This window comes from Notolepis coatsorum (assembly GCF_963971535.1).
Source record: "Notolepis coatsorum genome assembly, chromosome: 12".
NCBI lineage: Eukaryota > Metazoa > Chordata > Actinopteri > Aulopiformes > Paralepididae > Notolepis > Notolepis coatsorum.
Genome location: NC_140176.1, coordinates 82,214,686 through 82,227,113, shown reverse-complemented (window position 1 = coordinate 82,227,113; position 12,428 = coordinate 82,214,686). Strand labels below are relative to the sequence as shown.

The window sequence follows — 12,428 nt, the reverse complement described above, 5'->3', positions numbered from 1 at the left end:
CGCTGCCTCGGCCACACGGTGTGGATGTGAGAGGACGCTGCCTCGGCCGTGTCACAACTCCCCATGAGCCCGATGTGGGCTGATGCATTTGCCCCCAGGTAGCTCTCCATCGCTATTTCCTACCCCCCCCCCCCCCCCCCCCCCCCCATCCCTCCTTGTTTTTTCTCAGGCCCGGCTCAATGGCTGATGCTGCATTGGCTCCTCCCTGTGACGCAGGCTCTCTCTGATCAATACCTGATCTTGAGGGCAGCGGAGCAGGCGGGGGGGGGGGGGGGGGGGGGGGCAGGGCAGGGGGGGCTCGGCAGCACAATACAGTGTACACAGTAGGCCGTGTAATGTTGTGGTGAAGCACGGGGCCCCTGTCAGCACTCTGAGTAATGCTGCCAGACCCCCTCTCTCTCTCTCTGTGTTCCGGGTCGCCTGTGCTCTCGTCGCATGATCCGATATAAAAGCGGACAGGACAGGCATGCACACAGAGAGAGACAGACAAGACAGGCGCACATGCGCACGACACACATACTTTGGGTCAGTGGGACAGTGAGCAGCTGCGTCCCAGACAAAAGATGTGCCCCCTGCTGATCCCAATCATCTAAGTAGGGTGGGGGGGGTCCAGACAGAGACAGGCAGGCAGATTGACCTCAACATCAAGGCCTTCTTCTGAGCCATGCACTGTATGTACATGTAACACTCCCTCCCACACACCAATATGAGCAACACCATTCCACCCAATTACCTTGCTGATACGTAGGCATACCAGACACATGACAGACTGACTGCCTCTCTGAACCTGGATGGATTGAGGAGGAATATGGCTGAAACGCTGCCCGTTATGAAGCATAGAGCAGAACCTGGGATTTGCTGGCTAACCTAATGGACACACTGCTTTAATGCCGAGTGCCTTCCCCCTCCTATAGAGACAAGACACACACACACACACAGACCATCCTGAACACACACACACCATCCTGAACACACACACACACACACACACACACAGAGTACCAGACCATTAATCACACGCTACTCTACTCCCATCTCTCCCCCCTCTCGCTCACGTGTGCTGCTGGCGGGCCAAGGTTGACTTTGCAGCCTCTGTATTTACCCAGAGTGCTTCAGGGAGGGCAGCCCGTGGGGAGATTACACCACAGGACAGTGGTACCGGGGGGGCCAGGCGGATCTCACAGGACAGTGGTACCGGGGGGGCCAGGCGGATCTCACAGGACAGTGGTACCGGGGGGGACAAGTGGATCTCACAGGACAGTGGTACCGGGGGGGCCAGGTGGATCTCACAGGACAGTGGTACCGGGGGGGACAAGTGGATCTCACAGGACAGTGGTACTGGGGGGGCCAGGTGGATCTCACAGGACAGTGGTACTGGGGGGGCCAGGTGGATCTCACAGGACAGTGGTACTGGGGGGGCCAGGTGGATCTCACAGGACAGTGGTACTGGGGGGGACAAGTGGATCTCACAGGACAGTGGTACTGGGGGGGACAAGTGGATCTCACAGGACAGTGGTACCGGGGGGGCCAGGTGGATCTCACAGGACAGTGGTACTGGGGGGGACAAGTGGATCTCACAGGACAGTGGTACTGGGGGGGCCAGGTGGATCTCACAGGACAGTGGTACTGGGGGGGACAAGTGGATCTCACAGGACAGTGGTACTGGGGGGGCCAGGTGGATCTCACAGGACAGTGGTACTGGGGGGGACAGGTGGATCTCACAGGACAGTGGTACTGGGGGGGCCAGGTGGATCTCACAGGACAGTGGTACTGGGGGGGGGGCCAGGTGGATCTCACAGGACAGTGGTACTGGGGGGGACAAGTGGATCTCACAGGACAGTGGTACTGGGGGGGACAAGTGGATCTCACAGGACAGTGGTACTGGGGGGGACAGGTGGATCTCACAGGACAGTGGTACTGGGGGGGCCAGGCGGATCTCACAGGACAGTGGTACTGGGGGGGACAAGTGGATCTCACAGGACAGTGGTACTGGGGGGGGACAAGTGGATCTCACAGGACAGTGGTACTGGGGGGGACAAGTGGATCTCACAGGACAGTGGTACTGGGGGGGACAAGTGGATCTCACAGGACAGTGGTACTGGGGGGGACAAGTGGATCTCACAGGACAGTGGTACTGGGGGGGACAAGTGGATCTCACAGGACAGTGGTACCGGGGGGACAAGTGGATCTCAGAGGACAGTGGTACCGGGGGGGACAAGTGGATCTCACAGGACAGTGGTACTGGGGGGGACAAGTGGATCTCACAGGACAGTGGTACTGGGGGGGCCAGGTGGATCTCACAGGACAGTGGTACCGGGGGGGACAAGTGGATCTCACAGGACAGTGGTACTGGGGGGGCCAGGTGGATCTCACAGGACAGTGGTACCGGGGGGGACAAGTGGATCTCACAGGACAGTGGTACTGGGGGGGCCAGGTGGATCTCACAGGACAGTGGTACCGGGGGGGACAAGTGGATCTCACAGGACAGTGGTACTGGGGGGGCCAGGTGGATCTCACAGGACAGTGGTACCGGGGGGGCCAGGCGGATCTCACAGGACAGTGGTACTGGGGGGGCCAGGTGGATCTCACAGGACAGTAGGGGTGTAACGGTACACAAAAACCACGGTACGGTACGTACCTCGGTTTTGAAGTCACGGTTCGGTACGGGTTTTCGGTACAGTGGGGGAAAGTTTGGCTTTCCATGTTCCACTCAGGGGTGATGTAGTGTGCAGTAACTAGTTGTACTTGTAGGGCAATATGTTCTCAATTCTATATTGAAATGAATAATCGAAAAAATTATTATATTAGATTGTGAAAGAAAACAGCCCCCGGTGGGCGGTCGTTAGTGGTTAACATACCGTTGTATTCGTTCGGTACACAGCCGTACTGAACCTAAGGTCCAGTACTGAAACGGTTCGGTACGGATACCTTTACACCCCTACAGGACAGTGGTACTGGGGGGGGACAAGCGGATCTCTCAGAGGACAGTGGTACTGGGGGGGGACAAGCGGATCTCTCAGAGGACAGTGGTACTGGGGGGGGACAAGCGGATCTCTCAGAGGACAGTGGTACTGGGGGGGGACAAGCGGATCCCTGATGGCTGGGATCGTAACAGCCATGCCTGGACCGAGGTTGAGCAATGTGGCCTAAGCATCATATTTTTCAATATTTGACAATATTTTTAGTTTTTCGGTTCAAATTACAATGTGATCTTTATCTTGTTGTAATACAATTATCATAATGGTGCCATTTAATTCAAAATAGTCTCTTTCCTTTAACTAATGTACTTATTATTATAGGTATATATATATCACAGATAAAGGTACTGTAATAATCCATATACCTTTGCATGGATCTATGACGGTATACGTTCATATTCAGTATTAGCCTACTGTACGTCCCAGTCCTAGCCTGCCCTGGAGTGGACCCTCCTTGAAAATGGTAACCAGTCCCAACCAGTCAACGGCCGACCTCTAGAGTCAATTGCATGTATGATGGAAAGGAATCAGCAAAGCTAATTGACGCTAATTCTGTTAGCGACCTCTAATTCTATAACCCAGGAGGTCTCTGTGTTTCCAGTCCCTCCGCAGGCATGCAGTGAATAGTGTGTGTATTTGAACACAAACTCCTTGGTAGAGCAGGACTCCAATGCTTCCAAGCTTCACTCGCGGCCACGTTAATCAATGATAGAAGAAATCATGAAATTCAAATGCTTCCTTTTTGTTTTTCCCCACTCGAAAATAATTGCCTACATTAGCATAAGCAATAGGTTATAGAAATAATAATAATAATAACATTCATATTTGATAATCAGTTCTTCTGAGACAAGCACATATACAGTACAGTATAGTCAGGAGAACCTTTAGAAAACCTTAACTCCTAATGAAAAATGAAGATCGATTATTCGCTGATCATTACTACTGAAGCTTAGACCACAACGTGAGAAATTAGTTGGAGTAGCCCGTGTGTTTACATAATATAAAAGGAGTGTGCTGCTAGCGTCTTACAGATGTTCAGTGCTGCTGCAAACTCCGGCGTCGCTTGCAGCTTGTCCCACTGTGACCGAGGAAGTGATGGAGTGAGTCATACACACACACACACGCACACACACACACACACACACAAACCAACCAACCCACAGAGCGCAGTGATTGTAGAGGTGTTCCTTCTGAGCACCCAATTATAACGGACCGCATTTATATAACCCTTTTATCCCAAAGCGCTTTACATCACTCTGGTGGCGCTGCTCTGCTGCGACCCGGGCTACTGTACCTCGCTGCTGCCTCCGTTTGTTTGTTTTTATGTGTTTTTAGCATCGTTCTCAACATTGTGTGAGCCTGCATATCTCCTCTGTTTGGAGTCAGTTGTGTTGTGTGTCATGTCTGTATGTATGCGTCTGTGGCTGTAGTGTGGGTGTGAGCCCAAGACAAATGTCCCAGCTGATGGGACAATAAAGTGACTCTTAGTTGACTCACATTCGACCCATTCACTCATAACATTCACACACTGACTGACGCCTGACGGCGGAGGCAACCGTGCGAGGTGCACACAACCTGCTCATCGGGAACAGTCAAGGGGTTTAAAGTGTCTTGCTCAAGGACACGTTGGGACACACTGCCAAGAGGAGCCAGAATCGAACCAGGAACCTTCTGAGTGACCTCTCTATCTCCTGAGCCACTGCTGCCCCTAATTATCACATATTAGGCACAAATCAGGATCGTGTAAGATAATGCAATACTTCATCACGTGCAACACCAGAATCCTATCACTTTCCTGTACGTAAATCATAATCAGTGACAATAAAATCAAGGAGAACCCCAAACCTCTCCACGACTAGTGTTACTAATAATAATAATCGAGTGTCCACCGCACGCCGGCCTTACCCAGGTAGAGCGACGCGTTCTCCTTCTTCACGTTGTCGTCCAGGTAGGTGGGACCCAGGGTGTAGATGGGCGTCGACCCCATGCCCACCAGGATCTGAGCGCAGATGAACAGCGCCACGTACAGGTTGTGCTCGTTGCCCTCCTGGTCGCGGGGACACGACGCCTCGAGCGGCTCGCGCCCGCTGCCGTTGCCGCTCTGCTGGCACAGTCCCCCGAGGCCCGCCGACGAGTTCACCTCCTGGATCTGGTAGGGCGGCGAGATGAAGTGGGGCAGGGAGAACAGCGCCGCGCCCACGGCGATGAAGACGCCGCCCACCGCCAGCCAACGTGGCCGTTGACCTCGGCCGCCGAAGTAGGAGATGAACACCACCACCACCAGGCTGCCGATGTCGAAGCAGCTGACCAGCAGGCCGGACTCGGAGCTGCGCAGGTTGTAGCGCTTCTCGATGGTGGTGATGACGCTGCTCAGGTAGCCCGACACCATCAGCGACTGGATGAAGGTCAGGTAGCACATGCAGAACAGGAAGCAGCGCGAGTCCCGCAGGATGGCGCGCGCGTACTTCCTGGCCGGCACGCGGACCAGGCGGAAGAGGGAGAAGCCCAGCTTCTTCCCCCCGGAGCCGCCGGCCCGGTGGCCCTCCACGGGCAGCGAGGTGCTCAGCCCCACCGTGCTGTCGGCGGAGGGGGAGAAGTCTGTCCTGGAGGAGAGGGACTCGGCCAGGCTGGAGTCGTCCGGGGTCTTGGGCTGGAGCTCGCTGCTCTCGTCGTCCACGGAGTGGCCGGCGCCGTCGACCGACTGAGGTTCCGCCGCCGCCTGGCACGGTCCGTTCAGGATGGGTAAGCTCTTGGACTTGAAGCCGGTGCCCGGGTGGTCCAGGTATAGGTTCTGGAGACCGTGGACCTCCAGGGACTCGGAGAGGTCGCTCCCCGTCTCGTCGTCGTTGTCCGACGAAGTCATGATCATGCGGCTGGAGGTGGGGAGGTTGAAGTCGGGTTCAGTTGCTGCTAATGCCACATGAGGACACGGGTGAAGCTGCTACCGCAGGGCCGGGCTTCCTGAAGCAAACACTGTGCCCTGACGGTACTAGTGAGGACCACTGAGCCGCCCTAGCTATGAGCATGTTACCTCCATGTCGCCGTCCGCATTGATGCTGCTTTATCACAACAGAGCTCTCTTCAAGCACAACATCGGGGTTAAGATATCTTCTACAAGCCACTACTAACCGACAGGGATAGTGGTGTCTGGGCTGAACAGAAAACAGCATCACCCCAGCTGAGTCATTAAAAGCAGCATGTTATTATCCATGAAGTGGTTGTGTTTACAGGCCTGGCTGGGGGAGAGAAACACAAGCAGCCAAGCGCAGACGAGGACTCGGCACCAAAACACTGCCTTCTTTGTGCCGTTTCTTCCTATAGGACGTTGTTTCGGTGTCGATTTTATAGCTCTTTGTATAAAGTCTCCATAGCATTGACGTTTGCTTCTTCTGTCCGATAGCTGATGTGCAGCATCCTACAAAAGGAAAACAAAAAGGACACGATGTTGTAATATTAAGATCAAATAAAAGATACATTTGTATACAACATCTAATATATATCTGTCTCATAACTCATAATATGGCCCTTTGACCATAATACAATATATATCTTAACACAGCTGACATTCTTGCGAGACGTCCTACATTTTATTTAATATGACACTTGACATCATCGACCAAATAATTGAAAACGATTTAAAGCGATTATTATATAGCATACAAAAACAGATATCCTACAAAAAATACCAAATCAGTTTCAAACAGTCGCAGCGCTTTATAACAACAACAAGCACACACAGTGTTACATCTCTTTGTTAAAACCTGACATTTTTGTAGACAACAATGAAAAAAGGGCTGCCCCAAAAAAAAATAAAAAAAAAACGTTTCTGACATGACTTATGACTAAATAAAATAACAAGACTCGAACGACGCTGAATAGAATGAATGAATGAATCAATGAAAACTTTATTAACAGATTGCAGAATGGGTACAATACAGTACGGCTCAATACACACAATTGTTAAGGGGATGCAGACCAGAGAAAGACGTTTGTCTTGTTTACATCAGGGTCCCCCATTTTCAATTCATATTGACAATATAACAACTCGTGGGCACAGCTGAAAAAGCAACAATATTATACATTTAATAACTTGTAGGGAACGGTACTAGAGAGCTGTCGTGTAGCGGCTGTAATACTCACCCAGAGGGAGGGAGGGAGGCGGGCTGTTGTTGCCTCTAGTGCGGCCGCTGAGCGAGTGAGCTCCGCGGGATGTGGCTGCTGCTGGTGCCGGTGCTGTCGGTGGTGGTCGTGGGGAGGGGAGGGGGTGATTCCCCCAAGAGCCGTTGGGACTTGTAGTTTCTCTCCAGAATCTGGACTATATTTAAATTTAATTGATGGTCTCTTACTACCCGAGCAGAAAACAGAAATGAACAAAAAAAACGCATCGCCTGAAATAGACACATTTACACAAGGAACGTCGGAGACACCGTTGTATGGATTATTATGTGTATGTATTTCACCGATGACTTTGTCCTTGAGAGACTACATGTACCAACATGCTGCTAGTCAGTCTGTCTGCTCATTGCGTGCGCTGCGTAAAAAAAACCGACAGCTGGGACCCTCGCTGACCCCAACAGTGATTGACTGTGCATACAGAATTGGCTTTTTTTTAGACAATGAGCTGTGAGAGTCTGTGTGTGGCTAAACCAGGTATCCCTCCATTGCATTGGCTTTTGGTAACCTCTGTACAAAGTAAATAATCGGCTACATAAAATGAACCATTCTTGGAAAACGGTTAATTAAGCTGCAGTGCATTTAATTTAAATCAGATAATAAATTATGAATGCATTCACTTAAATAAAGCTTGATTCTTGTTTGTCCTCATCATATGAAAATCTTATTTTTTTTTCTTATTGCAAAGTAAATATGATATTATGTCCACTGAAGAATGTCAGCGCTAATTATAGCAACACCAAGGGCACCCCCCCCCCCTTTTTTTTTATCTTTGATGGTGAATAACCATCAAAAATGGCCACTGAGCTTGAGATCAAGTGTACACAAATCTAAGCAAATGAATAAAGGGCAGATTATTTACATGGGGTTTTTGTAGATACAGTACTGAATTTTGCCATCCGGACACATGCAATTTGAAATATTAATATAGAATATAGAATATCAGGCCTATAAATTACCTTATTATGGCCATGTCATACCTCTATGGATCAGGCCAAATCTCCTCTTTCCAATGGCAGAATTTAATCTGGATTTAGTACCACCAGGCGTACTTTTATATAATGTCCATAGCTCCGCTATTTTTCACCGGATTGCAACAAGTTTTTTTTCTAGACGTTCACAGAAAGGTAAAGAAACAATATACGTTGTATTTAATGGCAATAACATTGAGATTTGTTCGACCCGTGGCCTGACCCCAGCAAATCTCCTAGTTACATCAATAGTGTGCGATCAGAACAGTCACTGTGTTTGTATTTAATATATTTATTTCATTTAATTTCAAACCTTTATTCATTGAGGTTTCCCTCATTTCCAACGCTGTCGAGATTACAGGCATATTAAAGTAAAAAACACAAAAGAAAAATAAGGGGAAAGAAAATCAGTTTAGATCATTAAACATTGATTAAATAAGACAAAAATAAAGAAAGATCAAAATTAAAAACAGTTATAAACTGAAGCAGGCAGATTTGTAATCATGTTTATAAATTGTCCATACGGTAGTATTAACTTTTAGCTTGAGCTGAAGATCAATCCAAGAACCTGGGGCTTTAGTTTAAGGGATATATTATACTTACTAGGCTTCAGATCAATGGAGATATTAGGCTTACTAGGCTTCAGTCAATGGAGATATTAGGCTTACTAGGCTTCAGATCAATCGAGATATTAGACTTACTAGGCTTCAGATCAAGGGAGATATTAGACTTACTAGGCTTCAGGACAAGGGAGATATTAGACTTACTAGGCTTCAGGACAAGGGAGATATTAGGCTTAGTAGGCTTCATGCCAAGGGAGATATTAGGCTTACTAGGCTCCAGGACAAGGAAAGGGGATATTAGGTTTACTAGCATTCAGGTCAAGGAAGGCTTGATACAAAATCCAAAAAGGTTCTCACAAAAAACAGAATACAAGATTTACTAGTCTTGGATACATATAGACAAAGATACATAGAAAAGCTGGCACACTAAACAAGGAAACTAAACAAGGAAACAGGAGCCACTGTGGCTAACCAAACAAAGAACAAGCAGAGAATAATACCATCTATAGGGAAGATAAATACAAAACAAATAAAATGTGCAATAATAAGGTGACAGGTCCCAGCTGATCCCAGCTGTTCCATAAGAGAGGCTGCATCCTTCACGTGGGTAAAGAGATGAGGAGGACCTCCGGTGGATTCTGGGGAGACACGGAGAGAGGGAGAGACATTAGCCACAGGTGTAGCACCAGGCAAGCTTCTTACCGGTGCAAACATCACTTGACGCATACCGTCAGTGGCATTACTACACACACTCTACTTCTTCGTCATTGGCAAAGTATGCGATTAACCTCGTGCACCGACTGGATAATTTCATCTGTTGCTGATTGGTCGAGTGCTTTAATAAGAGGATCTTATTTTTAAATTTTTTTAAATCCTCTCTTTCTCAGATTTTTTCTCTGTTTTCTCCCCGTCCCAATTTAGTCGTTGTGCCAATTCCCCCCCTCCCCTACCTGGTTGTTGTGCGCATGTTCTCCCACTGGTCGGTACAAGGGAACCCTGAAGTCATCCGCACGCTTCCTCCGACACGCGCGGCGACAGCCAGTGGCTCTCTTCTCACCTGGCAGCGAGGGCTCTCATTGGTGAAGTGTAACGCGTGGGAGGTCACGCTGCTTTCATCAAGTCCTGCCTCCGCTGAGCAAGCGCCCAGTCCTGACCTGTAGGCGTCGCTGTCCACAACGCCAGATTCCCACCCATGACTTGCCCTCCCCCTAACCCAGCCAAATGGGTTAGTATAGCGATCAGCCCAAGCCTCAAGCAATGCTGACTCCGGGAGTCGAGACCGCAGCCTCTTGCATTGGTGACGAGCGCAATCTCCGCTACGCCACCTGACCGCCCCATAAGAGGATCTTATTTGACTAGAATGAACCACTTTGCATTGTTCTACCTTCAGTTGCTGTGACTAATGACAAGGAGACTGCGCACCCCATCTGCAGTGTCTGGCCATGCCCCCGCGCTTCACAAATCAGAGTCCTTGACTCAGACCCTCTCTGCCCCAGGAAACATTCCTACTGGGAAATCAAGATAAATGTAAATTCCATGGCTGGCCCTTCCAGGTTTATCTGAAAGAAACCTACGGGCCCCTCCTGGGGCCCATTTACCCCTGCTGCTTCTCTGTACCATAACTCTTTGAGTATTTGCGCTATCGAAAGAAAAAAAAAGCTCAGCGCCGTCTGAAAGCCAAGGAGTTGAGCTTTCTTACATAGATACATTACACACGTGGCTTATTACGGCAATCCAAAAACTGTGGGAGTTATTGAGGAAGTAAACACAAGTAGAATTCTACCTGCTTCAAGGTCAACCACCAAATTTTCCACCTAGAAAAAAGTGAGTAAAATGAGCATAAAAAGCATAATCTAAATGGCCAGGGTTCACAAGCTTGATTGCAGTTGCATAATAGTTCCAAGTTTAAAATGTACTTGTGATAAGTTTCAGTTTCAGTTTAAACTGTATTTGAACAGGGACAGCACACATGAATGAACATACATGTAAATGTGTGAGACAGTGTTAGCCAAAGCTAATTTTCAACTGTTGTCCCTGGGCCTGGTGTTAAAAGCTGCTAAAAAATAAAGCATAATATATGGCATATAGGTCATTAAGAACAGGTTAAAAACACATCATGCAAAATATATACATCAGACATGTACAGACAATGTACAAACTAAGCTAAATTGATGGTCAATTGCAGTGTCTACTTCAATAAAAACCTGTAAAAATCCCATTCCGATTTTTCTTTTCCTTGTTTGATACACACTGAAAACATACAGTAAGTTCAAACAATAACAGACATTGAAAGCTGAAGTAGTTCTGAAAAAAGGGTGAAAAGCACTTACTCACAGCACATTCTCTGACAATTACGCAGCAATAACAATACAATACATAATACATATACCCAGGTGGACTGTTTCAGGCTTAGGCTTAAAAGAGTTACGGTTGAAGCCGAATGACTTGTCTTTACCCAGAGATGGGTCCTGGAGTGCATGGATGGCTTGGTTTGTGGAACACCAGAGATGGAGGACTTTTGGCATCTGTCTTGGTCTCACTACATTGGAATGGCTACTGTGGGGACTAACAGCATCACACATGAATACAGCTGGGCTCATTGGACCCACAAGAGTCTCAACCTTCCAGCCATACACAATGTATGTCATTCCAAGACTATTTAGGTATGCAGAAATATGCAAATACACCATTTTTAAAATAGGCGGAAAATAACATTTTCAAATACTACACGTCATGGGTTTGCCCGAAAATGCCATGGGATTAGCAATAATGTGGCATGTCTGTAAAGGGGAGACTTGTGGGTATCCATAGAGCCCATTTTCATTCAAATATATTGAGGTGAGAGCCCAGGTCACAGGACCCCTTTGAAAATGGCCCTGCAATTTCTTTACAAAAGTTTAGCCTAATTCTGAAGTATTATTGAGTCCTCTTCCCAACAAGCCAGCACAACGTGCCTGGTACCTTTGAATACCTTAGGTTGTCTAGTTTTGGTTGTGTACAGAAGAGCCAACAAAATCCGGCTAATGGGGCTAAAATTTATTTATTTTTATCTAAAGGGGGGCACTGATGCACTGATGCAGTCCATTTAACACATTCGGGGCCAGACCCGAGATATCCCGGGTTAACTCGCCATGCGTTGGGCGCCAAACCCCGAGAAAAGTCTGGTTTTCTATATCGTTATTTCTTTTATTCGATAAACCCATTCATAATCCATCGAGGGAGCCTGTGTTATCATTGGGGATGAGTCTGAGATCGCAATCATCCAATACCGCTGCCTGCCGAGTTGCGGCCGGTATTGCACATCCTTGGAAACTCTCTAGCTTGGGCTGTACGTCGATCTAAAAAGTCCGGTCCGGGTTTTCCTAGTCAGGCATGGCGAGCGGTTATAACACATGGATTGAGGATAATCAAGCACTCCCGGTTCATGTTGTTTGGTGGATTATGTTGGCAACACGATCAACATCAATACTTGGAATGGCTATCAGACCATTGGAATATTCTTTTTGCAGTACATCCTAGTCAAGGTAAGGGCTATATGGTATCAATCTTGTGTTGATCGAAGAATCCCTTCCCAGCGATCCTAACGTATGTGTGTAATGCGTGTGTGTAACGTATTCCGTTGGTGACGATCGAAGCATAGAACCCCCCCCCCCACCCTTTCATGCATGATGAAGCATAATACCGATAATATAGCGTTGATTTCAGATTGATTGTTGATCCAGGCGAGGAATGCCTCGGTTTCT

General features: G+C 48.2%; 1 protein-coding gene across 1 annotated transcript in view; it reads right to left on the bottom strand.

Annotated features, from left to right (window-relative positions):
• slco5a1 (solute carrier organic anion transporter family member 5A1) overlaps positions 1-7,166 on the bottom strand; it is a 122,565-nt gene extending 115,399 nt beyond the window's left edge. The window contains exons 1-2 of the mRNA XM_084326450.1: positions 7,119-7,166; positions 4,884-6,393 (exon numbers count right to left, since the gene is read on the bottom strand). Of these exons, the coding sequence (XP_084182576.1) occupies positions 4,884-5,847 (964 nt within the window). The 5' untranslated portion in view covers positions 5,848-6,393; positions 7,119-7,166. The remainder of the gene's footprint in view (positions 1-4,883; positions 6,394-7,118) is intronic.
• Positions 7,167-12,428: the final 5,262 nt, after the last annotated feature.